Consider the following 27334-nt stretch of genomic DNA (forward strand, 5'->3'; position numbering starts at 1 on the left):
TGAAACTATAAAACATAATTACCTCATTATGTCATATTCATGCGATGATACCATTGTCAGCCAGATTTTGTAGTGTGGATTTTCATAGTTATTCTGTTTCCAGTTCTTTATCTTGCCTGAGAGATGGAGAGAATCTATTGGTCTCTCCCAGGAATGGGCAGACCACAGTGCTCAACTCTGATTGGCTGTGTCCACCCATGGCTTGCCCTGCCCTGTGCCGCTAGCCCTAGTGATAACCCCCTCCCCCTCTAGATGCTAGTAAAGCCAATGCCGCCGCGGCCTGGCCTCTGCACCTGTCAAGCATCCAATCAGTGTGGACCGAGTTTGTCCAATCAAGTGTTTTTACCTCATAAATCCACAACACAGTGATTCAGTGTCTTATAGATGGTGTGTTTTGCTAACAATAATCACCTAAATTATTGTTGTTTTTTTTCTGTAAAGTGCGCAACATCCTCTCTGCCTCTTCTTATGACTAACGCACAGCCTGAATCACCAACAGTAAAGCAAACACAAAGCAAGCACAGTGTGTAGCGTCTATTCTAAATGTTCAAGACTGGGTGAAACAAACAAACAAGCAAGCAAACAAACAAATCTTGAATGAACCAGCAGTGTGATCAGTAGCTCTCTCCGTTCTTCCCGCTCCACCACGGCCTTGTTCCATAGACCCTCGTCCTTGACGTCGTCTTATGGAAGCTTGTGTTCAGCCGAGACAAGCAGGGCAGCTACGCCGCCAGCCCTGCCGCCCCGACACCACAGGTTCGGACACTCACACCTCCTTCCTCCCTCTCCACTCCTCTCCCCATCTCTTCTCTTCCCCCTGTTCCACTGATACCTCTTTTCTCCAGACCAGATGAATATACAGAGCACAAGCAGTGCATAAAGAGCACATATTCACAGTCCTCTGCGTGTATTTTTAATATGTAGTAGCTGCTAGCAGCTCGCTTGAGCCAGCAGCTTATAACCAGTGTTACTTTTCTTGCACTAGCTTGTCCATCAGTCTCTACGTGTCCTGACTGATGTGGCTCAATAGAATCGCAGATAAATAACACTTCACATTAGATTGGTTGAGCTGTGTGCTTGTAATTGTGGTTGATTTGTTGTAAGACTCTAGACCTTGTGACGTAGGCCTACTTATTAGTCAACTGAGAAGGCCAATGTCCAGTGTAACACACTGTTACACTGTAACGGTCAAGTCGAGTGCTTGACATTTCTTTCTCCTAAAGTAAGGGAATAGTGTACAAGACATCTCTATAAAAAGCCTTCACTTTTCATTGTGAAAGTATGAGTAAGCATACCAGTAGTACTCAATGAAAAAAGATGTATCACCTCAACAATTCTTGAGGAATGTGAACATGTATTCTAATTAGTCATTGTGATTATTAATCATACTTGTGATACAACACATTAGAGAATAACTGCTCCCCACTAGCTGCCTTGTTAAAAACGTATGGGCTCAGGCAGTTGCGGTTCAAGCAGTGAAATCCTGATTACATTTTTGACTAATGCAGTCTCTTTATACTTTTGATGTGTATGTAATCTCATCTGGTCCTGGCTGTTTGTTCTCCCCCTCCCCTCGCACCACACTCCCCCTAACCTCTGCCTCTGCATGCTCCAACATGATTTTCCTCCATGTGCTCTTCGCCCCCCCTAGTGGCCTGTCACTGCTGTTGCAGCTCAAGGGGACCGATTACCCCTGTTCTTTCTGTCTGTGTGTACCTTCTCTCTGTCCCGTGGCTCCAACATTGCTGCATGCCCATCAGGCCTCTGTTTATCTGGTGTGTGTGTGTGTGTGTGTGTGGGGATGCATGTGTGTGCGTGAGTGCATATACACTGGTGTATTTGAATAAGCAACGTGACTCAGGTACGTATCTCTTCAAGTGCTGAGCATGCACTTGGTAATGGGGTTGAGTCTCACCCACTCGCTTACTGAGCTTATGGTAATGCTGACCCCGATTACTGACATGCAGTGGAGACTGTGCAAACATCATCTTCATGCATAATTGAGGGCAGTGTCCCAGTTTTGCATGAGAACATTGATACATGTGATGCAGCCATGCTTTGAAGTATAACCTTGATGGTTTGACTGCCACGTGACATTTGTGAATATTGTTTATGAGAATTGTCCACTGCCAAGCTTTTCTAACTGTCAGCAGGCCTATAGGTATGTCGCTGATAGTTTGCAACTGCATGGTATGGAAAGTTTTGCCCTCAAATTAAGGTTAAAGTTAAGATAAAAGGGTGCACTCGCTCCTTGTTTTTTATATTCATGAAATGTTCGTGTCCTTGTCCTTTCACCAGAAAAAGCATTTTAAAAGTCTGCATCTTTTGGATTTTAGTGGATTTTCTACTCTTCTTCTACTACTTTTACTCTCTCACCCCCCCCCCCCCTCTCTCTCTCTCTGTCCTTCTCCTCCTTGGCACCTGTCTGCCTGTGTCTCTTTAGGGCAGTGTTGATTTGTGGGGCCACCGGTGTGTGTCGTGGCTCACCTGCCAGAGGAGGAAGGTGCCCAAAGCGCGCTACATGCACCTGGCCCAGGAGCTCAGCGTGGACCCCGATTGGCCCCCCAAGCCCAAAACCACCACGGAGGCCAAGCCCCCGCCTCGGCCAGAGAACGGCTCGTACCAGATCATCCCAGCATCCTAGCATCCCCCCGCCCCCCATCCTATTCCTCCCCCAAGACTACTAGTGCCCCCAACCTGTTGCCCATGCTTAAATTGGGACCAGAGCAGCAGAAATGTGTCGAAAACGGTCAACATTTATAAAAGATGTTCTAGACGCAAAAAGCAAAAAGAGACAGAAAAAAAACAACCCAGGTTTGGGAAAAAGAAACACACGGACAAACAGCAATGGCAAGAACTGAAAGAGTTATACCTCCTACTACGACACCTGCAGCTGTGGCCATGGACACAACTAGGGCTGTGTGCTTTTTTTTTTTTCTTGTGTTTTGTCTCTGCTCAGACTTGTCCACCCCCCTCAGGCTCGTGCTGAGTGGTGCCCCCAGGCTGGGAACTGCAGGTCAGCCACTCAGAGAGCCTGGAAACACTGGGGAGCCTGCTACTGGGTTATCCAACTTCAATGGTATCGCTTTGAAACCCAATGTATTTTTTCTTTCTTCTTTTTTACAGTGCTGAGATCCTGTGCAACGCACCACTGTTTTTCTCTTTCTTTTTTTTTTTTTTTTTGGTAATCAAAAAATGAAAGAAAAAAAATAAGAACGACAAACAGGCAGTCTGTGCTTTTCTTACACGACACCCTTTTGCCCACCTCTCTCCAGCAGCCAGCCATCCTCACCGTGGAGTAGAGAGGTCTCCAAGTGTTCTGATGCAATTGTAAACTTGTTGTTTAAATTAGGCTGTTATATACAGGCTGCATGCCAAAGGTTTGCATTCAAAAGCAACTACTCATGCATGTGAAATCATAAACTCCCGTAAGTTATTAACAGAAAAACCTTGATGGATCTGCAAGACAGTCATTTTTACACCTATATATTAATCGATTTGTTTTTTTTTTTTTTTTTTTTTTTCATTTCTTCCCATGGAAGAATTTAGTATGATGATGATGCAGACTAAAAGGCCAGGCATTGTGAAAAAAGTCCCTTTGCTGTGTGCACTTTCTTTTTCAAACAAACAACACATCGACTGGGTTCGCTACTGACAAGGTGGACACATTTGTTAGAGCTGGGCTCTTCAGAATGAGAATCAAACTCACCGCCGGCAGCACTAATCAGAGGCGTGGGCTGCCCTCCCAATAGAGCACATTGTTCCGTACAGGCAATGGGGGCCTGAGGGGAGACCGAGAAGAGGCTTTGGTTTGAGGTGTATCGCTGGCCTTCCTGCAAGAGTGCTGTTTGTCTCTCTCTCGCCAGCATTTCATGCCGTGTATGCGTTGCAGGCGAGGAATTTTGGCCAGCAGGGTTAAAAGCCACACGTCTGTCTGTCCTGTATGCAATTTTTATTTTATTTTTTTCGGTTTAATTGTTTTGTTTTCCTCTCTTTAAATGGTGACATATCATGTCAGAATCCAGTGTATGTCCACTTAGGGAAAGCATCAGCTTAAATACAGCACATGTCCATGTGAGGTATTTTTTTAAAGGTCTTTATATATATATATATATATATATATATATATATATATATATAGTATACGTTGCGTCGTGTTGGAATTGACATCAGATTTCAGCAGCAGTGTAAGTAATGTGTCCTGAGCATTCTCACTCTGCACTAGCTGGCCTTCTGCCTCGCTGTATTCTCCAAATCATCTCATCTTTGGTCCTCCGACGTCAAGCACCTCTTTATTATCAAGCAGTGGGGCTTCCTGAGCAATTGATTTGTATTTCCACATGAAAGTCAGTAGAAGGAGAACCCAACTGGGGGTTCCTGAGGAGTTTATTTTGTCTATTCACATGGAAGTCAGTATAAGGAGAACCCAACTGAACATCTGATTTACAGTCAAGTATTGCAGACTGGCGTATGAGTGTCCATAGGTGCTGTTGTAATGCCAGCAACACTATGTACGATACGGATGTACTGTAGGTGTTGGCACTGATTTTAGTCAGGTGCGAAAAAGGAAAAGTTTTTCCTCAAACGTATTCATGGTTGGTATTTCAGGAAAAGTCAATACAATTTATGATGAGTAATGTAATCATGGACCTACAATATGTTGCAGTTTGACCATGTGATTTATTGATGATGAAAATATGATTTTCCCAAAATAAAGTTAGTTTGGAAGACTTTTTAAAAAAAAAAAAATGTTCAGCAGAAAATACCTGTCATCTTAATCTCATTTGATTTTACATGCTATCTTTAACTCATAACGTACCTATTCCAATTTGTCCCCAGTTAGTCTATTGAGGGTCAGAGGCAACTTTTTCAAACTTGTTTGAACTGGTCCGCTATGATTCTTCCTCTTTTGAAATGTGAGATATGCTTTCAGCATTACAATATATATACTGTTCCCAAAGTGTTCAAATAAAATGCTGGAAATATCAAATTTACCGAAAGAATGTCCCACAATTGCTCCAAAATTTGTTAGAATATTTTAGTGTGTCCAAATATGTGGACTGTTAAAACTTTAACTCCGGCTGTATATTTGTTTGAGATGTACATTTATTCATGTATTTAAATTAAGCTTTTTGAAATGGAATTGTTTAGGTGTGTTTAGACAATTCTAGGTTTGTTCTTTAATATCAGAGTAAGGGCTTTTTTATGTTTTTTTGTTTGTTTTGTTTTGTATTGTTTTTTTGGTACTGTTTGGTCATAGATTGTCCAGATCAGATGTCTGTCTGTATATTTTTGTGCTGTTGAGATGATGTAAATGTCTTGTCATGTCTGGAAAGAGGGCTGGTATGCGTATTGATCTCTTTTGTTCTCAGTGTACATCCACTGGGCATTTCCCCTTTTTTCCCTTTTCATTTTTGTCATAGAGGTTTATAAAATAACATTTGGCTCTTGAACTGATCTTTTAAAAGGAGGTCAATGTCTACCTATTTAAGTCATCACCACAATGCAATGCCCATTTTATTTAAAACATGAAATAAGGGATTCCACTGTAAACAGGAGCGATTCATTCAAACTAGATGGAAAGTTCTAGTCTTTTATTGAATGTGTTTCTTTTTCTCATGGTCTTTGTTATACGATGTTCTGTCATTCTGTTTGCCTTTCCCTCTATCTTTCTAACAGTGGCTAGACCCCACAACAAATGTACTCATGGGTGAAAACTGCTTTCTTAATTGTTGCTGCAGATTTTTTATTTATATACTGTTGAACACCTTATCTTGTAGAAGTGCTTTGTGTCAATACCTTTTCCCAATTGTGCCCTTACACGGGACCATGCGGTTGCTAAGGGGGCTTTATACAGTCTGTTGTCAGATAAGAGGCCAGGCACCTTATTCACAGTCTTTAATCAAATGTAATTTGCAAATCTGGAAGCAGACACCGAAATCTAATTTAATTTTGTCTTCAAGATGTCTCATGCCCTTAAACACAGCTCTAATCTAACATGTTATACTCCATAGAAAGGTACATAGAAAACAAATTGAAGAAAAATATGTTGTAAATGTATCATTTTTACTGTGTGTTCTAACAACACATAAAGAGGCATTTTGTGTCTGTCTAAAGAACAGTTCAGCCACTAGGACTTATAAACCTTGAGTGGTTTTACATCCTCAGGGAAATGTACATGTATTTGTAATAAATGATTGATTAAATGAAAAATGGAGCCGAATTAAAGGACAATGACCATAAAACAGAACAACAGGGCCTTTGTCTCTCTGCTTTTATTTTGTTTTCTTTATGTTAGTCTCCAGACTCCTTTTCACCCCTACAGCCAAAATTTTTTTATTTTTATTTGTGGTGGTTGTTTGTATCTCCTCTCTTTAAAGATGGAACACATGTTTTTTCTAAATCATGTTTTGCAGAGATGTAAATTGCTTTTCTACGTCTAATTTATTTTTAATTTATTTTTTATTTGTATCTGTTTTCTGATTCAAGTTCTCAGAGATATCCAAGTTCTTTTTGATTTCTCTTGCCCCCTAATTCTTTGCAATAAAATCATCAAGAGTCTCATACTCTTTTGGCTGAGTGTTTTTACAGGTATTTCTTTGTATGTTTTGGAGGCAGTATCATAGTTCAAATGAAAAGAAAAGTCATTTTAGCTGGTTTTAAGCACTTTTAAGTCTGCTTAATTCTAGCAAATCTGTGTAAAGTGTCACCCTGGTTCAGAGATTGCGCAAAGCCAGTGGTGGGGTTGCATGACTGTAGCACACTGCATTTCGATAGGTTAATGCATACTAAACCGTACAATGTTCCATGGACATCACATGATCTGGTGTGACTTGCATATGTAGACTACACATGTTGAATGTAAGATGCATGTGTTCACTTCTGGTATGACTGAAATCCAGGTCACTTTACCACATAGCCAGCAAATGTGGGTCTCATGTTCTCTACTTCATTGCTTTCCATTGAGACTGCACAATATGCCTATGCTGCAAATGCAGTGTGTCAATTATTAACAGATCGAAGAGTCAATATGTCCTGCATGTTGGGAAACTCAGCTGTTAGTTCTAATGCGTGACTAACTGGTTATCACTCAATGTGATGTACAGGTTCTATCAGACATGAAAGTGCAGGAAATGGGGGGGACTTCAAAGGCTTAACAGTCACACAGCACATGAGATCATCAACACCTACACATTCATTCCTAATGAAAAATGTTTGAAATATGCAAACGCTTCGCTTTGAAGTAAATAACTAGACAGGAACAATGTGAAATTGATATCCTATACTTTTCATTTAATTTAATTAATCTTTTAACTAATACATGCCACTTAAAGAGTGGTTACTGGGATCGATGTCAATCTTTTTAAAATCCCTCATATGACATTGAGTAGATGAACTTGTTAATTGGGATCATCTAGAAGTATCAATGATGGACACATACATTTCAACGGAGAATCTGGATTTGAAGTTGTCCTGACCATGCAAAAAACTTGTTCTTAGGGTATTTCTCCTTGAGGTTGTAATGAAGAACTAGATGGCTAGAAACCCATCTATACAGATGAGATTAGGTTCTTGTAAAAACATGATTCATATCAATTAATCTGATTTTCACAGCACCTGCCAGCACATACAGATGAAATGATATGCATTTGCATGTTTTGCATAGCAGGTTTCAGCTGCCAAGTCTTTTGATATGGCCTTGCACCTTGTTATCAGCAAGTATTTATCACTTTGACGGTATTTCAGTTTGCCACTCAGGAGTTAGAAGTTACTCAATCAACCAATAGCCATAGATCTGGAAAGAAAACACATTGTTGGTAAACCGAACAAATATGATATCATGTACTTAGATACCAATCAATTAGAGAAACACCCATTCATGCATCCGGCAATGGCATGCCAATAGCCTTTCTCAATCACTGCCCTCTGGACGTTCATCTCATGCTGTCCTTCAAAGATGGGACTTTCCCAGACACACAATCATTTTGAAGATGGAAATGGAAACTCAGAGGAAGGTCACATGCGCTCTCGCACAGTCTGTCTCCCACAGTCAGTCACCACATTACTACTGCGTGGTATCTCTCCTCACACACACACACACTCTCACTCATGACGAGTACTCAAGAGGACATGGCACAGAAAGGATGGCTGCTCTGTCTGAACTGCACCATGGTAAATATCCATATGCCACTTAATAAATATCCATGCAGCAGGGAAACATTGTTTATTTTGATGTTTTGCCTCTGCATTTGTGCTAGAATTCGAATCTTGGAGAACATTGTTCTGGATTAAGCTGTATTTGGTCCTTATGTAAAAGGATGGACCGACCGGTTTAACAGGCTGGCGTTATGATTTGGCTTTGCTGTACGTGCCTCTAATATTTCTGTCTTTTACAGACCAAAAGACCAAGTCTTCTTATTGACCCTTTGAGGTGTCCAAAAACATGTCAAAGTAAAGAAGAATCACCTTGATGTAAAACCTGAGTGGTAAGTATAAGATCCAGTCTCTTAGACATATTTTGATGTTTATCAGCAGATCATTGTTCTTCATGTAACAATCAGAACAGTTTTTTTTTCTCTACCAACGCCACATCAAATGGCGTGCTCATAATCCAATGTTTACTGTAGCTTAGGTTACTCTCCATATCGTTTAGGATAATGTGTCACTATACGCATTGTGCGAGTCAAACATAACGGCACTAAACAGAATCTGAATATTTTCAAAAACGTTGCTCAAATGTTCTCCAGTGAAAGGCTTTATTTCTCAAATGAAGTGTAAAAAGGAAGGACTGAGCAAACAACTCTGCTTGTGGTGACAGAAAAGGTGGCTGACAATGTGGGACAACTGCCTGCTCACTGTGAGGTTCAAAGCTCTTGAGGTAGGCAGAAATGCCACAAATCTAGGTCAATAACCTATAAATGAGGACAAGTGTGCGAAAAAGCAAGAGCAAGGCTTTCCAACTCTGGCTAATGTCAAAATGAACAATAACGTGAATGTTCCTCTTGATAACTGTCTCTAACAAGCATGCCTGTGATAATGATCACACATATGGTTTGCAGAACATGATAGCAACCTGTGTCACTCCTTTGTTATTCCAATTAAAATAATTGCAGTAAGAGGAAATGAAAGGAGGAACACAAGCAAGAGCAACAAGAGTTCACCAAATCAATCGGCATGATAGTTGAACTGAGGTTAAAGCAGAATGGATGCTTCACCACCAAATTGGCCTGCTTTCGTGATTCTATGTTTAACCTCCATCATGCATCAAAACTGTAAGTACAAAATAAAAAAAGTGTTTTGTTGTCATTGTCTAGACTGTTTGGATCAGTTGTTTTTGAAGAGAAATGGGGGAGCATATCAAAGTCAATTAAATGAGTCAATGTCTGTGATCTATATTTGTCATACTGTACACTTAAAGACAAACTATATAGATGATTCAGTTGAACTCACTCATAACAACAAAATACATGCCTAAGTGTCCTGACTGTTGATACACCCAGGATGAAAATAGCACATTATTCTTGTTCAGTGATAATCTGAATGTGACCATGCTTCTTTCCTGCCCCAGGGGCTTTGGAGGTGACCTGTACGGGGAAACTCACGCTGGACCCTGGCCCACTGGTGGAATGGGGGTCTTCGTTGAGCGTCTTCTGCCAGATAAATGAGTGCCATGCAGGTCCTCAAAACCCCTTCTCCATAAAGCTCAACTACAAGCCACTACTCCTTGTGGAACAGAACTGCACGACAGCCCGGCTCCACATAGCCAACATGACTGCCTTGGTTTCCCATCTGTTTTGTTTAGTGGGCAAACAAGTTGTTTGTGGAATAGACCTGAAATCTGGACGTAAGTTGATATTTGTTTTGCTTCAAGCTTAGGCTGCATAAATACTTGATATATATTAGCTTGATTTAAAGCAGTGTTTCTCAAACTTTTTTTCTGGGGACCCACTTTTGAAAAATGAGACTATCGCGACCCAACTCATGACTGTGGTAGTTAACAAACTAGATCCTTATAGAAAGCTGTTAGCTTTCCTATATAAGGTATAAGGAACCAATGAGACAACAAATTCCCATTATGTTATTGTGTAGCTTAGTACCCTGGGAGTGAGACAGCTATAAGTTAGTGTCTTGAGAGTGAGACAGTTGTCTGTGTGACTTTCTGAGTCACTCCTTAGAGCAGTGGTTCTCAAACGTTTTCTTTCATTCCCCACTTTGATCAAGGGGGCGTTCTCGAGCCCCACCTGTCCCTCATCGCTCTAAGAAAGTGGTAGGTCAAGCTTAAAATTGTCAAATTTATTGAAATAATGACAAGTTCTAAATATCCCCTTCAAAAGAGTTAAAATCAGCCGATTTCGCTCAGAAATCTCAAAGGCATCGCGATCGAGGCGCCTGTCCCATATAAGTTTTTTTGGTGAATGCAGTAATCTTATTTGCTAGGTGAGGTATAGGTGCTTGTCTTTGCCTTGTAACTGGACATTTAACTCATGTATCGCTAAGATATATCAAATATATCGCTAAGATAGGCCAGCTTCGTCAAGAAATGTTCATTAGTGAACGTGCTTGCAGATTCAAACATGCGCTCTTCCTCCAAGAAGAGGCGACTCGGAGCTCAAACACGCGCGACAGCACTTTACTGTACCTCGGGAAAGCCACCTTGCCTCGCTGTGAAACAGTACAGCCTTTTGGTCAGCTACCATCTCTTCGCAAAATGCGGAGAATAGACGCGCTTTTAAGCGCCGGTTTTTGATGAAATTCATCACTCTCACAACAACATTCAAAATCTCATGTAGGTCGGGACTAACTAAGCTGCCTTGACACGAGCGCTTCCCTATGAATAACACAGTGCGTCCATTGCGCATCGGGTGCTACCTGGGCCTAGGCTACAAATAAAAAAAACTCCTGTTTTTCACGTCAGTTCGCGCCCCACATGGCATGTCTCCGCGACACACAGTTTGAGAAACGCTGATTTAAAGCAACTCCAAAGCACTTTTCCTCTTCGGCCCCCCTACAGGTTGGAAGTAGAATTGTCCATTACCGCTGTCGTAAATAATTTAACCTACCGCAGCCTACCGTCTTCCATTTATATGTACCTGCCGAGTACGCTCCACCCATATAGTGGGGGGCCTTAAGCACATAAATAGGTCGTTTCGCGCAATTTCTTCTAAAAGCGCCAAATTTGGCACAGATGTAGCTCAAGTTATACTGAAATGATTTAGCTAGGGCGCCGGAGCCAGAGACCCTCGGGGCCAAGATGGCAGCCAATCCAATATGGCCGCTGCCCGAAAAGGGTTCCGACTAGCTTTTAACCACATGAGCTACAAATACAAACTCGATGTCTTTTTCAACTTAATTGATCATGGGAAACACATAGGAATGTTTATATTTATGACCCAGTATATCTGGACAGCTTAATCCTCCAATTCCAATATGGCCCCTGTCCAAAAAAGCAGTTTTGACTGTAGTTATACCCCATTGTTTGCGCCAATTAATCTACAAGCACCAAATTTGGCACAGATGTAGCTCAGGTCATACTGAAATGATTGAGCTAGGGCGCCGCAGCCAGCGACCCTTGGGGCCAAGATGGCAGCCAAATCCAATATGGCCGCTGCCCGAAAAGGGTTCCGACTATAACTTTTGAACCACATGAGCTGCAAGTACAAACTTGATGTCTTTTTCAGCTTAATTGATCATGGGAAACACATATAAATGTTTATATTTATGACCCATTATATCTGGACCCCTTAATCCTCCAATTCCAATATGGCCTTACACCCCATTGTTTTCGACAATTTATCTACAAGCACAAAATTTGGCATGGATGCAGCTGAGGGCATACTGAAATGATTTAGCGAGGATGCCGGAGTCAGTGGCCCCTGGGACCAAGATGGCTGCCAAATCCAATATGGCCGCCACCTGAAAAGGGATTACTGTAGGCTACATATTTTGACCCAGATGAGATACAAATGTAAAATTAATAAATATTTCACCTTTTCTGTCTATGGGAAACACAATATATATATATATATATATATATATATTTATGATTGGGTATATGTGGACCCTCAAAGTCCCCAAATGCAATCTGGTGACTGTCCGAAAAAGGGTTTTGACTACAACTTTTGAAACGAATAAGCTACAGATGAAAACTATTTTTTTACCATGACTACACATTAAATGACCTAAGTTTTCTCAAAAAATAAGAGTCTTCTCTGTACCTTCTTTGGGGCAGCCGTAGCCTACTGGATAGCGCTTCGGACTTATAACCGGAGGGTTGCCGGTTCAAACACCAACCAGTAGAAACAACTGAAGTGCCCTTGAGCAAGGCACCTAACCCCTCACTGCTCCCCGAGTGCCGCTGTAGCAGGCAGCTCACTGCGTCGGGATAAATGTGTGCTTCACCTCACTGTGTGTTCACTTTGTGCTGAGTGTGTTTCACTAATTCACGGATTGGGTTAAATGCAGTCAAATTTCCCTCATGGGATCAAAAGAGTATATATATGTATACAGTCTCAGTGTTGTACCTCCAATCCAGTTTATTGTCTGTAAGAACACGCACATATTTGTAGTTCTCAACAACTTCCTCACCCAGTATTGAAATGGTATTTAGCTCAGGCCTGGCCCTACGAAAGTCCACCACCATTTCCCTTGTCTTAGCCACATTCAAGACAAGGTGGCTGTTTCTGCACCATGTCACAAAGTGGTCCACCAGTTGCCTGTACTCCGTCTCCTCACCATCACTGACACACCCCACAACTGCAGTCTGTGAACTGTCTGAGAACTTCTGCAGGTGACATGACTCAGAGTTGTACTGGAAGTCTGAGGTGTACAGTGTGAAAAGAAAAGGAGACAACACAGTCCCTTTTGGTGCTCCTATGCGACTGACTACCTGTTCAGACACACACCCTTTCATGCTCACAACCTGTGCTCTGTCAGTCAGGTAATCAGTAATCCATGAAGATGTGGAGGTGTCTACTTGCATCATTCAAAGCTTGTCACGTGGCAGCATAGGCTGTATGGTGTTAAAAGCACTTGAGAAATCAAAGAACATGATCCTCACAATACTACCAGCCCCTGTCCAGGTGAGAGTGTGTTCTATGAAGCAGATTAAGGCATCCTCCACACCCACCTCTGGACGGTATGCAAATTGTAATGGGTCCATGTAGTGGTCACAACAGTGTTTAGCCAACTACTTCCTTTCCTACCAACTTCCTTCCTAACCAGGTGTATTTTTTTCCATAAGTGTTTTGTTCTTATGACTACAATTGTGAGAGAGACCATGAGAATGAGAATTCATGAGAGAGCAAACAGTTATTGTGTGCACATCCCACCTTCTGGCAGGTGCAGGACAAATTAAAACTTACTCAATTGAAAAAATATAATGTCCGCAACACTGCTTTTGACTCCCATATATTTAATGCACAACAGGCAACGTTTCGACCCTGCTGGGTCTTCTTCAGGCAAACATTCATGAGAGAGACCATGAGAATTCACTGTTGTTGTTTTTATGTTATTGCTGTTTTTTTGATATGCTAAGCAAACCTTTGAAGAGTTTTGGACAAATTGACTATATTATTCTTTTCAACAATTTGACATATTATAAATATTGCCTTGCAATAATAATTGTCTTATTCTTTCTAATATGATTACATTTCAAAATGTATTCACCTGTGGTACATTGAAAGCATTTCACTTTTATAAGGAAATTAATCCACATTGAGAATAACCTTCAAAGTTGTGGTAAAAAAAGATTTTCAACCAAAGTCTTGAAAAGAATACAGGTTCCAGACTTACACAAGCATACATATAAAATATGCCCATGGACTTCCTGTGGTCAATAAACTAAAAATAGACACAACATCCTCATTTGTAGCGCATTTGGTTCAAAATTTGAAGCCAAAACCCTTTTTCGGACAGCAGCCATATTGAATTTAGGGAATTTGGGGGGTCCTGATAAACCCAATCATAATCATGTAAGTATTCCTATGGGTTTCCCCATCATCAAAAAAGGTAAAATAGACATCAAGTTTGTATTTGTATCGCATCTGGCTCCAAAGCTATAGCCGAATCTCTTTCAGGCGACAACCATTTTGGATTTGGCTGCCATGTTGGTCTCAGGGACCACTGGCTTGGGCGGCCTGGCTAAATCATTTCATTATTCCCTCAGCTGCATCCGTGGCAAATTTGTTGCTTGTAGATTAATTTGCACAAACAATGGGGTGTAAGGCCCCATACTACAGCCGAAACTGCTTTTTTGGACAGCGGCCATATTAGAATTGGAGGAATAAGTGGTCCAGATGCACCGGGTCATAAATATTAACATTCCAATGTATTCACCATGATCAATTAAGCTGAAAAAGATATCAAGTTTGTATTTGTAACTCATGTAGTTCAAAAGTTATAGCCGGAACCCTTTTCACGCAGCGGCCATATTGGATTTGGCCGCCATCTTGGCCCCAAGGGTCGCTGTCTCCGGCGCCCTAGCTAAATCATTTCAGTATGACCTAAGCTACATCTGTGCAAAATTTGGCGCTTTTAGATGAATTTGCGCGAAAATGTGCTTAAGGCCCCCCACTAATAGACAGTAAAAGAAATGGACGAACAGACATTTCATTTCACGGACGAACAGAAGAGTCATTTTTCAGTTGGTCCCCCCAGTACTGCGCAGACTCGCACTTAACTTCGTGACGTTAGCCATCGTAACTCATATGATAGATAGGCTACACAGAAATTCTTCTCACACTTCCTTCGCCTTCAAAGTCATCAAAGTTAAACATTTATTTATGTATTATTATTAATATCATCCTCACAAGTGATATCAAGTCGTGTTAATGTTGAAACTACCACACATGATCATCTTCAAAAACAGTTATGGTAAAACAAAACAAAAAAGTTATAGCATTGAGGCTAATCTTCTTTCCACTTTTCTGACCTACGTCAATCCATCGAAAACCTCTGAAATGATTATCGTTAGACTACCTAACGGTAAAACTACTGTTTTTCCATTAGGTTTACTTGCCTCTATGCTTTACCTTAACATAGGCTACAATGCTATTGCAGGCTACATAGCTTTGTTCACGATTTTCCGTGCTGGCTGGACTACGCTTCTTATCCAAACAATACGGTTATCTCGCTTCAGTGCGTTAACTTACCTTCAACCGGACATGCTAAACATTCTTCTTACGGGAACCTAACGTTACGTACGAGGTAGTCGAGTTTATGTAGATAACACAGAAGCTAAAATATCGGCACATGATATATGTTATATTAAGTTATGGGAGTTCAAAAAAATCCTAAATGAATGGGCGTTCTATGGGGTTAGCAGAGAGTTGATAACCACCGCTACATCGATGCTTCTACTTCCGGGAATTCGCCTGCCCCCTTGGTTCCACCCAGAGCCTTGCTCCACCTATCGGCTATTGTAACGCTTGCCGTAAAGCAAATTTGTAGTTTCTTATGTCTTGTTCAAACTACAGATCCGCTACCCGATCTGGCAAACTTGCATTAGTGCGGTTATAAAAGGGGTACAAAAGAATCTTTGGTGTTGCTTTAATATTATCAAAAGGTTAAAATATATCAATACACTTTATGCATTTTTACACAATTTTACAGCTGAAATATATTTTGCATATTTGACTAATTTAATTACTGACTAAAAATGCATAAAAATATGAATAAATATTGAAAGAATGATGATCCAAATGCTATGAAGCTGAGGTATGTGTGTTATGTTGTCCTTCCCAGATCGGCCAGCCAAAGCGACTCAGTTTAACTGTTTCACACCAATTAAGTCTGACACCATCAACTGCTCTTGGATTAACGGAAGGGAATCCCACCTTCCAACAAACTATTCAGTTAGATTTAGCAGGTGAGTGGAGAGCCCCCATCACTCTCTCAGTCTTGACATCGGTTGGAGATGAAGTCATTAACGTCTACTGGTTGGGTCTTTCTTTGCTCTTGCTATCTCAATGCAGTGTAAATGGAAGCAAGTATTTCCCCTGTCAGCGCCCAGGTTGCAGCTCTGTTAGCATACCACGAACCAGCTTCAGCAAGAGTGCAAAGTATGATGTGCATGTGGTTGCGCAAAATGCTCTGGGAATCTCTACCTCTGATGTCTACGCCTTCTCAGTCAGAGATGTAGGTAAGAAAGCCCCAGCTAGTCGTGCATATATGCATGCAAGTTTCTTTGTAAGTTATGTCTGACCTTCCAGTGTTGGACTGTACATCATCTTTTGCTGTGTAACTGTATCTGTTTAAAAACGGTAGCGTGTGACCTTTGGAGCTTAGGCTGTGTTTTAATTCAGTGGTTGCCAATATTCAGTGGTTTGTCAGACTTGTTGTATATAAAGTGCTATTGTTGAAGAAGTGAATGTCTACTCTTCCCTTACAGTGATACCCAACGCCCCCACTATCAAATGGGTCAACTTCACTCACATGACAGGCTCCAGTTTTCTAATGACCTGGAACAGCTTAGAGTCTTCTGAGCATGTGAAGCACAGAATTCACCTTGGTGCGGAGCTGATCTGGGTAAGGCAGTGACAAGTTACACTCGATACCTACACCACACTGTACAGTTTCTCCTTTTGCTTGTTCTTTGTTCTTTTTAAATCACATGACATGTAGCCTATCATATACAGCCATCCTTGTAAATTGTATTTCCCCTTATTGAATTCTTACACAGAAATGGTGCTAACTTGATGCAAATGTGATATTTTGTCCATGCACCAGGAGGGAAATGCCACCCAGAGTAGTGGCAGTGGAGGTAGTGTTGCAGTGGAGGGTCTGAAGTCGAGGACCATGTACACAATCGAGTTGAGGGTGTGCACCCAAGTCCCCAAGCCAAAGTGTAGCCTGTGGAGTGCACCCATTGGCGCAGTTACCCCAGGGATTGGTGAGGATAACTGGACTGGAGATCTTCTGTTCCAACACAATATGACTGCCCCTGGAATATATGTGTCCATGGTTATTTTGTGAACACACCTTTTTATTTTGAAATGTTGAGCCTTGTAAATGGAAAGTGCAAGTAGTAACTGCTACAGTTAAGACTTAATCAGTAAGGTTTATCATTGCATAAATTGAAAGGCTTGCCCAATATGCATACTGAAGTTTTATTTCTTTGCGGCTGTAATATGGTAGTTGCTCACATTCTGGAATAATAATATCAGTATTGATGGTAATGTGGCACTATCATAAGGTCACACACCAGTTCTACAACTGTAACACCAATATCCTAAATAATATTTGTGCCATGACAATCCAATTCAATTACCATTATGTTTTGATATCACATAGCACCAACACAAAAACCTGTTGCCTGGAGAACAGTTGGTCACACAGAGAGGCCTGGTGTTCAGAATGTGACTGTGCTCTGGGAGGTAATGGTTTTATATTTCTCACAACTAATTTTGTCCTACTTATGGTATCCTACCGAGTGTGTGTAGTAACAGAACACAGAATTCTGTTGTTTGATTTTTACTGGTATTTTACCCATGTTCAATCAACTAATCCTCTCCGTTTGCATGAGAATAATCTCTCGTGTCAAGATTTCCACAAAGTTATACAATGGCGCCATCTAGTACAATTTAAATGAATGACATATTGCAATATGCAAGTACCAATGTTTGTAATACATAGAAAGCCCATTACTTACTAGCAAACAAATTTACTTAAATAAGGGGTTAACATTATTGGGTGACCATGATAGCATAATATATACTCATTCATGTCTAAGAATAAATACATGTGGCTAAGAAAATCTGGCTGTATATTATTATGCATTACGCAAATATAACTCACCTGATGCTTCTGCTTCTGCAGTCCATGGAATCTGAGGATTTCAAAACCCTGTACTATGAGGTGTCTTACTGGCAGCATGGTCAGAGACTGGTACCCTGTCCAGTCAATGTCTCAGAGGTGCAGCTTCAGCTACCAGCCGAAGTAAAGGAGGTCAACCTCACTGTCGTCACATCAGCAGGGAGCTCCCCTCCTGCCTCTCTGAGTCTAACCCACACAAGTAAGCAATTACACCGAAATGGTCGGGGGGAGAAGAAAAAGTCAAAACTTATTAGACACAAAATAGGGGATACTGAATCAAGCAAGTGTGTGTATGGGTTAAGATAAGAGGGACATTGGATAAACTTGTTATTATTATAATTATTATTATTATTATCATTATTATTATTATTGTAGGAAATACAAATCGGTGTCCTTTTTTAACCATTGCTCCTGTGTGGCTTTACCACTGTAGATTTTATTCGCAGTCACAGCAATATGTCTGAGGTCTTGTCATGAATGTGTTCCTTACTGTTCTTTCAGATATCGCAGCTCCGGTAATGAGAGTCTCCTCCCCAAAGGAGGACACTGTGCTTCTGTCCTGGCTTTGTCAGATGAAACTTGGGGTTACAGGGTTTCCACTGGGATATATCATCCAGTGGCAATGCAAGGACTCCCCGGTCCAATGGAGAAGACTGTCCAGAGACTGTAACTCAACATATATCAGAGGTGAGAGCATACATCGCATTACATTAGTAATTCCGTAATTGTATGCAATCTTTTGTTCTATTTATGTGTTCACTCCTCTAAGTAAACTTATTCACTGTGTATAGACGTTATTTTTTTCAACATTAAAAAATTTACCAATTTGAAATCGAATTTTGTCTATAACTGTACATACGGATTGAGACACAAGATGAAACTTTGCATACCTACAGTACATGCTAGGGGTGAACGATTTTGGAAAAAAATCTAACTGCGAATTTTTCTCACCAATATTGCGATTGCGATGCGATATGCGATTATTTTTAAGCTCTTTATCTTCTGTCTTATTCAACAAAGACAAGCAATATAGTATGACCAACACAAAATTAGATAAGTTAAACATAAACTGTTCTTTCCTGGAGCCCAGGCATATGTTATGATGACATTAGGTCATTGAATAAGATTGATGAATGAAATATTTTTTATTTAACTATTTTAATCACATTAGTAGACCTAACACAAAATTAGATAAGTTAAACATAAACTGTTATTTCCTGGAGCCCAGGCCTATGTTATGATGGCATTAGGTCATTGAATAAGATTGATGAATGAAATATTTTTTTATTTAACTATTTTAATCATATTAGTAGACCTATATTTGTTGAACTTCCAGCCTTGTAAACATTTAATGATTCTTATACGTTTCTATTTTATGTAGATATGATCTTCTTTCGTTAGTTAACAGTTAGGTCTACATGCAGTGGCACTGACACGGCTTCTCCTTGTCCTGTGCTCTCCGCGCGCGCGCGCACACACGCACACGCACACACACACACACACAACCGCTCCTCTCCTCTGTTGGCTACTTGCACGTGAATCGGAACAAACTACTGTAGATTGTTGCAGCACAAATAAATGCGGCCAAATGACCGGTCCGCTCGGTGATAACTAAAGGTTAGCATTATCAACACCGCAGCGCAATACGCATGCATGCAAATTAACTAGTTTGTTTATCACAACAAAGCCAATCGCGGAGACAAAACTCTTTAAACAGGCAAAGTTAGCAGCAGTTAGCAGCATGTATGTAGCCTAGAGCCTTAGTAGGTAAGCTAATGTTGGAACAGCTGGGTTTATGGTGGTTGTGTCAACTACTTGCGGATAACATTATGCATCAATTCATTACCTGTGAGATGAAATGTTTGCGCAGCCAACCCCCTTGGATATCGCAAATGCCCCCACTGTCACTGTACTCCAGTAAACAAAGTCCCCAGTGCACAGGTGAATGGCTGCTGTGCAGTGCAGCCTAAACACTCGTGGAGTTTTAATCATCAGCTGGTGAACGAAGTTACCAGCCAGAGTAGCAGCACAGGGGAATTATGAACTAGAACCAGGGACATGGCAGGTTTGAGCAAAAGGTAATGAAGAGGTTTAGTTTTAACCAAAGTAGCTCTACTGATCAGACCTTTTTTGACACTGTTAGCTGGTCCTCTTGTTTACGTTTTTTGCTTCTTCAGTGGTCGGTGTGAAGAATCGTGGCGCGTCGGCAAGCGCAAGTATGCGTTTTGGTGACGTCACAGATTACGAAGCGTAATCGCAGCTTTTGCGGTTTGAAAATCGCGTTTCATCATATCGCGATATTATCGCAAATGCAATAAATCGTTCAGCCCTAGTACATGCACACATTTTGTATGAGAGAGAGCACACACACCCATAGTCTTGTCATTGTTGGCTTCTGGTAGTAGTCAGCTTGCTAATTCATCAAGGCAAGACTTGAACAATATGGATATAACATTTGGATAAGCATGGACGGATTATGAGCCACTGAGCACAGCCTTGTGATCACAGAGCAAAGGCTGCATGAGTAGGTCCTGTACCTGTCCCCTTTACTTGGGCAGTGCACCAAGTCCTGGGAACGATCTTACGGCATGTGTTATTTGACTGAGGGGCTCCATTCAGATACCAGCGGAGGCAAAAATAGCATCTTCACACAGAGGCTTGGGCTTCAGGGCCCCCTTGGGCCCCTGGGCCTGGTAGGCCCTTCAGTCATCCATCCCTGTGAATGAGGCATTGAGGAAAAGGCGGCTGGAGGTTGGTTGTTATATGAGTCAGGACTTGAGCTGCTGGTGACTGCTTCCAGGCTCGCATGTTGGCTGGACCTCTAGCTAGCTCATTGGTTCTGAAATGTTTTTGTAACAAGGCACACCGTTTATGAAAACAAGCATTTTCTAAGGCAGTGTCAAGATGTACTTGTGTAAACATGTTAAATATCCTAAAGAATTATCAGATCAGATCATCTCCATGTGTATCTTGGAGGCAGAGACTGTATAAGGTGAGACGTTTTGAGACTAACCCTAAAAGGTATCCTCTGTTTCAGGCTTGAAACCAGGTTGGAGATATGATGTGCTGTTACAAGCTGAGACCACAAGAGGGCTCTCTAAACCTGCCTTTCTGCAAGTGTACTCAGAGGAGAGAAGTGAGTGTTTTACCCAACATTGCAGGGTTATAATGAAATGCTTTTGAGGAGTCTTCATTTACACATTGTAGTTAGATGGTTATGAGTATGGAATTGGATTGGAGAAATGGATTGTTGTTTGACTGTGCTTTGGCTGTAATTCTCACATGAAATCCATCAACTAAGAGATACAAGCAAGTCTATATAATATATTTATGTTATATATATATATATATATATATATATATTTTATATATATATATATATATATATATTCCAGGTTATACTATATATATCCCACTGTTGGATGTTACAATTGTTACAATTTAGTTTGGATGTTACAATTGTTACAATTCTCCTATAGAGCCACTGTCTGGACCGAAGGCCTTTATTCACAGCACTGGCTCAAAGCACATTCAGGTCATATGGGAGGAGCCTACCCTTGAAGAGCAGAGAGGGTTCATCACCCACTATACCATCTACATCCGCAAGCACGGAACTGGAAATTTTAAACCAATGTGTGAGAAAATGCTATGTTCTACAGCCCTGTGTATTGGTGTACTGAGCATGTGTGTGTGTGTGGGCATGTACATATGTGTGGGTGGCTGGGTTTGGGGAGGTGTTAATATGTATGTTGGTGAATGCACATGTGCAAGTGTGTATAAGTACACTCTCACACACACACAGGAATGTGTAAGGCCTGCTCTCGGTCTCAGATTCACAACGCCATCCCTCTCGTAGCGGAAAAACAAATGTCTACCTTTTCATTTCTTTTCGAGTAGACACATCCCCCAAAGCCACAGTGCAAGAGCAGGGTTTTCCACCATTTACTGAAAGAGGCGCCTGGTTACAGGAACGCCTCTCCTCTTGTGGCTCTGAATCACAAAGGCTGTGAGAATGGCCCCATCCAGTAGAGCTTGCACAGCACTACCGCCAGCCGTGTCCCACAATAGCACTGCAGGCATTTCAACAGAAGATCGAGGAATCAGACCAGGCGGCAGATGTGAAAAGGGTCATTCAGTAGGCCATACCAGAGCAGACATGCCAACCCCTCCAGTGAGAAAGCCCCTCTGCCCACCCCTTCCCCCCATACATTCAAGATGTAGTTGACACCTTGAACTTTGGCATGACAAGAGTATGAAGAAACACACTCACTTAACTGACTTTACACCTGCTTTATTCTCAGATCTGCTGCCCTTCAAATAGAGCTACACCCCTAAAAAATGACCAGTGAATTTACATATCAGGAGGTCAGGTCCAGAGTGCGTTCGACAGCAGACTTGCTTCTTCTGCGAATGCCCTGACCTCTGCTGTTTCGGCAAAAATCAGGGGCTATTCTTAACACAGGCCTTCTCAGTAGTACAGGAAGTGCAGGCTGCGGCGGAAGACGCGGCTGGTTGCACACGCTCTCAGCGAGAAGCAAAGTGAGAGTTTTTGTCACCCAGAAGCCGAACTCGCTACTACAGACCCCAGACTAACTGATGACAATAACGTTTTTAGTTCTCCCTGCTGTACAGTTGTGTGATATGTTTGAGAAAGCATGTTCGGTGAAGTCTAAATGTAACCGCGACACATGAAGCCTAACAGGAAACAAACTATACGTTTTTCTCGTCTTGAGTCATGTCTTCACAGCCTTGACAAACAGAAAACGGTGTACAGTGTCAGTAAACGTGAATACAACAGATATCCTTCAAAGCCTTTACACTTTCAGTCATTTTTCATATCAGCAAATACATTAACTCTGGAAACATTCAATCCTTTAGCTACATAATTTGAATTTGAGTTTGTTTTCCTGTGTTCACTCTTCCTGAAGTCATTGTTGTTTCACCTCCAGTTCAGGTTAACGCTTCATCTCCAAGAGAGCAGTCGCTGGACACACTGGACACTGGCTTTGAGCTTTGTATATCGGCCTGGAATGCTGCAGGAGAGGGACTTAAAGGGGTGCCTATCTCCTATCAGAGACTGAAATCAGGTCTGTTGTTTGTTTGTAGAGAAGGAATAAAAATAATGCTGCTGACAGCTGCTTTCTATTTTCACAGGGAGTTAAAAAGCTGCAGTCAGTGAATTTTGCTGCTCTTGCTAGCTTCAGATTTAGCCACTGTTGGTTCCCACCCCATTCTTTAAGATTAAGATTAGAGATTGGAGATCCCTCTCTATTAGTAAATACCCATAAAGGCCTATATGTACTACTGAGTAGCAGAAGCCATTGTGGAATAGACACTGAGCATGTAGTCTATGAATTTTGGTACATGTACGTTAAAAAAACACATGAATGAGTAAGATTCAAAGTCCACAGGCTCAAATCTAACTCCAACATGTCGTGGAAATTTGTCTTAATTAGTATTATAGCCTAAAATGAATGTACACAGAGGGCAAAGGACAAAGTTGTCTTGTCTTCAGAGAAGGTTCGTATGAACACAACAAGTGTTTGCCGTCAGAGAAACGTTTGTTTGTCCGCCAGCCCTTTATTTTCCATAATTGAGGATTTTACTAACCAGCAGTCTGTCCGTCAGCTTTTTATGTTCTTATTCAGGTTTTTCTGTTTGTTTCACTGACTATTTATAACTGCAGTCTGCCATCTGAAAATATATGGCAGTTATAGACTGCTACTGGGGTTGTGACCACAACTTCACGGGTACATTTGGTTAACAACAAGTCTAAGCTAAACAAGAGGGCATTGGTTGTCTGAGGATAGAAAAGTTTCCATTATAAACCCCAAGAACACTTTGTAAAGCTGACTGATGTCACATCCCTGATTGGTTTGCCAAGAAGTCAGTCATATACCGAGGAAGTGAACACCAAATTCTGATAGGAAACAAGACTTCTGACCCCTTTGCAGGGGCTCTGTTAGATCATTTGGGCCCTATGACAGACAATAATAGTTGTCTAGTATTATTGGGGGGCGCTCTCTGGGGGCCCCGTCAGTGCTGAATCATCCTAACTCACACGCCCCCCCCCCCCCCCCCCCCTCAGATTCAACTTCAGGATAGAGTTCAGAAATTCTTACCATCTTCATTGGTCCATACATTTCTGATTTAGATGGAATGTTTGTCGGGATTTGGGTGGTGGCCGCTGTCCCCTTGGTGCTTGTAGCAAACCTGATATGCTTGAAATGTGCTCGTACAAGGTAAGCAGTCAAGAGGAGTATGATCTAAGTAAAGCAGTGTTATCAGTTGACAGTGTTACCTGAATGTTTCAATATCCTCAAAATATTCTTGATTGTATATTAATATTATTAATATTGTCTGTTTGTCTGAGATGTCAGAGTTACCCAATAACACCAGGCCGGGCTGTACCACTTTTTGATGAGCTAATTGATTGATTGGGAACTGAAATGCCTGTTAGTCATCTGTGTATAATTAGAGTGTTTTTTATCTCTTGATCTTATGATGATAAAATGGAAATAGAGAATTCATAGTTGGTGTCTTTTATTAACTGCAACTTAGCCTTGTGAAGGCCAAAGCTTAGAGCTTTCTGTGTGCAGTTCTGAGTTTCAGTTCTTCGTTTTACAGTTAATACAGTTGTCCTTAGAGTTTATTTTGTAACGATAAACATAGACTGTCAGATGTCGATTTAATTGCATGGTGTATATAGGACACTATTGCATATGTAATACATAATACAATTCTAAATGTGAAAATGTATTTATAAAAAATAAAACTGTCAGTTATGGGTACATAACTCGTTTTCTGAATTATTATTTGTGAACATTTTAACCAACAGAATTAGAGCAGCGTGTGTAACAGTTGGACCAGCATGGCTTTTTGAGACATTTCCAAAAGTCGGAAATAGCAATGCCATCAAATTATTGAAGGTAAAGAGTCCATAGCACATCTATATCTTAAGAGAATCTTGTTTTATTTGTATGAATGTGCAGTGCTCGGCCATGTTTAAATTTTAAATGTTAAACTTTATTTCATTTGATTAATGTAGCGATGCTCTAGCCTGACGTAGTCATACTCAATTCTACTTCCTAACCTCAAATGTTGTGGGCAGGACTAAGTTTGGAATGGCACCCAGGCTAGCGATGCTCACCAATTTCAGTGAAACCACATCTTCCTCTTTTCGTTTGTTTATTTGTTTGTTTTGGTTTCCCCATGTAGGACGAGAGGTGCGGCTCAGACTCGTTCTGGATGTCAGTATGCAGTGATATCGACCCGCCCATCTCCCCTGTGGAGGACATCGCAGAGCCCATCGTCCAAACGTTCCTCTTCCCCTCCGTCCACGACAAAGAGAAAGCCAAGGAGGTCCGAGTGGCCAGACCGGAGATTGTGGATCCTTACAAGCCGCAGTGGGCAGACTCGTGTCAAGTCAGCTCCACCCATCTATCTGAAACCCCTGAGGTGGCGCCCGAGGAGGACACAGAGGAAGAGTGCCCCCTGTGGGCATGTCTCCCACAGCCTTCCTATGGGAAGGATATTGGCCTTGGTGATGTGACCTTAGGAGGCTTCAAGGGCATAGGGGTCACAGGGAATCTTCTTTGTCCCCCTTTGCTTGACCCCAAGCAGACTGAGTGGCACACAAATATGAGTGCTGGCATGAGGGACATGAGTGGTTTCTCACTGGCCTTGCTGACTGAGGAGCAGACTGTATTGCCTAATGACCTGCTAACTACTCGGTCACCACAGATAAACCCCTACTCACCTCAGGGATGTTGGCTTAAAGTTGCACATAATACCTAATGGAGACTTTTGGACTCCAACAACTACAGAGACCTCCTCACAGGGAGATGTACTCTGCTGTGAGGGCACTTTGGACTGTGAATGTACACAACTGGGAAAGCAATTTGAATTGCTGTCATTAAGCATTATATCAGACTTGTCACTTGAACTCTTTAAGACATTATGTATCTGATAGCCAAATGCACTTAACACTTTCCATATCTGCTGCATGTAACTGGAAACATTAAAAATATTATGAGCTGTAAGCACCCTGAGCTTATAGTGTATATTGAGACTGTAATCATCAACCTAACTCTCTTTTGGTTCATATTCTGACACATCTCACCTCTGTATTGTAAAACCGTAATGCACATTTTCTAACAGATGCATCTACCGTTTCTGCAGAAATACTGATGCCAAACAATCTACATTATCCATATAGGCCTATTTAGTGAAATACTATGGAGAATGTAACAGCTTCAACTGCCATGAAAAGATATTCACATCATAACTGTGAATGTAACTGCCAGTGGTAACATCCCCTCCTACTGTACTTGGAAAGTACAATGTGCTCACACTGAGGAAAGTGAAATCAATGACCATGAGGGGAGTTCAAAAGTTTTGAAACAGGGTTCACTTCAATGCATGTTACACAATTAATTGCACAATTCATATTTAGACAACAAACCTTTTTCATCTTCAATTAAGTTGTGTTGACAACGGTCTGGCAGAGCATTCACTGGGCCCTTTGAAAATCACTTTATTAATTAAAATGTTCATAAATTGTAAATGTATATCATATGTAATTACTCCTTTAGATGTACATCAGTTATGCTGTAAATCACATCCATAAATGTCATTATCTGTGCCATAACCTAAGATATTCCCTGTGCTATCTAGATAATTTGATGGTTGTGCAATGTGCATGTTTATGTTTATTTCCCCTCTGTTTGACTTCAAGGCCACAGAGTTTACCCACATCTGCACGACTGCATGGCAGTTAAGTTACTTCCTGAAGTTCTGTTTCTCACATCCTCCAAGGCATCTTTCAGAGTGTATATTTGCCTCTTTACTGATTTAGATTCTTGCACTCCCTTCTGCTGCTTCTTGGTTTGCACATCATGCAGTGCCTGCTGCTACGTCTTAGTTTAGCTTTGCTGTTGGATGCTAGTTTCTGCCTGATTCATTCAACTGTTGTTAAGGAATGTCACATAGGAATGCACACAAAAAGTAAACATTTCAACATTTCACTATACATAAGAAAAAAGTGTTTATTTGGCTGGCATGAGAGTGTTCGTGTGAATTACCACTAGGCTAAGACATGCTCTTGAGCCGGAGGGAGAGGCGTTTCCAGGAATAGTCACCAAAAGAGAAGTGTGATATTGAGCTCACAAACTATTTCAATGGCAACTGATGACCACAAAGCATTTGCGCTTATGAGGCTTGTAATTGGGATGTTGTATGTGTTTATTGTTCTATTAAAGTACTGTCTGGATGGCTCATTTAAGCTCTCTTGTGTTGTGAATGTAAGCAAAATAGGAAATAATTCCCACAAAAGATTTACAGCAAGTAGCATTTGCCCCCTAAATAGACATTTAGAGGCTCAAAGCAGCACTGTGTTAGCCAAAAAACGATCAAACTAGCTACCTAAGGCATGCAAAACCTTGCAAACTTCACCTAGAGCCTTTGTTTACAATGTTAGAAGCTGAACACTGTAACTGGTGTTGTGCTGATTTAGTCAGCAATG

At 41.2% G+C, this 27334-nt stretch overlaps 2 protein-coding genes across 6 annotated transcripts in view; both read left to right on the forward strand.

Moving 5' to 3' along the window:
• The window catches only part of atp13a3 (ATPase 13A3), a 43807-nt gene extending 37246 nt beyond the window's left edge, over positions 1-6561 (forward strand). For 2 of the 3 annotated variants that reach the window (XM_076278608.1, XM_076278606.1), the window contains 2 exons: positions 664-756; positions 2444-6561. In XM_076278608.1, the coding sequence (XP_076134723.1) occupies positions 664-756; positions 2444-2644 (294 nt within the window). In that variant the 3' untranslated portion in view covers positions 2645-6561. Of the gene's footprint in view, positions 1-663 lie in introns of all 3 variants that reach the window. The other variant, XM_076278607.1, reaches the window with a different exon arrangement.
• Positions 6562-8065: 1504 nt separating this feature from the next.
• On the forward strand, positions 8066-27087 carry il23r (interleukin 23 receptor). 3 transcript variants are annotated; one of them, XM_076278611.1, is made up of 18 exons: positions 8066-8172; positions 8397-8486; positions 8748-8878; positions 9114-9272; positions 9569-9844; positions 15742-15865; positions 15972-16138; positions 16388-16524; positions 16726-16888; positions 17290-17372; positions 17815-18010; positions 18313-18498; positions 20849-20947; positions 21291-21446; positions 22761-22898; positions 23966-24053; positions 24650-24740; positions 25030-27087. In XM_076278611.1, the coding sequence occupies exons 4-18, from the start codon at positions 9203-9205 to the stop codon at positions 25606-25608; spliced, it is 2553 nt and encodes an 850-aa protein (XP_076134726.1). In that variant the 5' UTR covers positions 8066-8172; positions 8397-8486; positions 8748-8878; positions 9114-9202; the 3' UTR covers positions 25609-27087. The 3 variants fall into 3 exon arrangements, with proteins under 3 accessions (XP_076134726.1, XP_076134725.1, XP_076134724.1); XM_076278610.1 differs by having other exon boundaries at positions 8774-8878; XM_076278609.1 differs by lacking the exon at positions 8748-8878.
• The last annotated feature ends 247 nt before the right edge of the window (positions 27088-27334 follow it).

Source organism: Alosa pseudoharengus, unplaced genomic scaffold (assembly GCF_046254945.1).
Source record: "Alosa pseudoharengus isolate Yale_2024_CS ecotype anadromous, Long Island Sound unplaced genomic scaffold, YU_APseudo_1.1 YU_APseudo_1.1_scf_11, whole genome shotgun sequence".
Lineage (NCBI taxonomy): Eukaryota > Metazoa > Chordata > Actinopteri > Clupeiformes > Clupeidae > Alosa > Alosa pseudoharengus.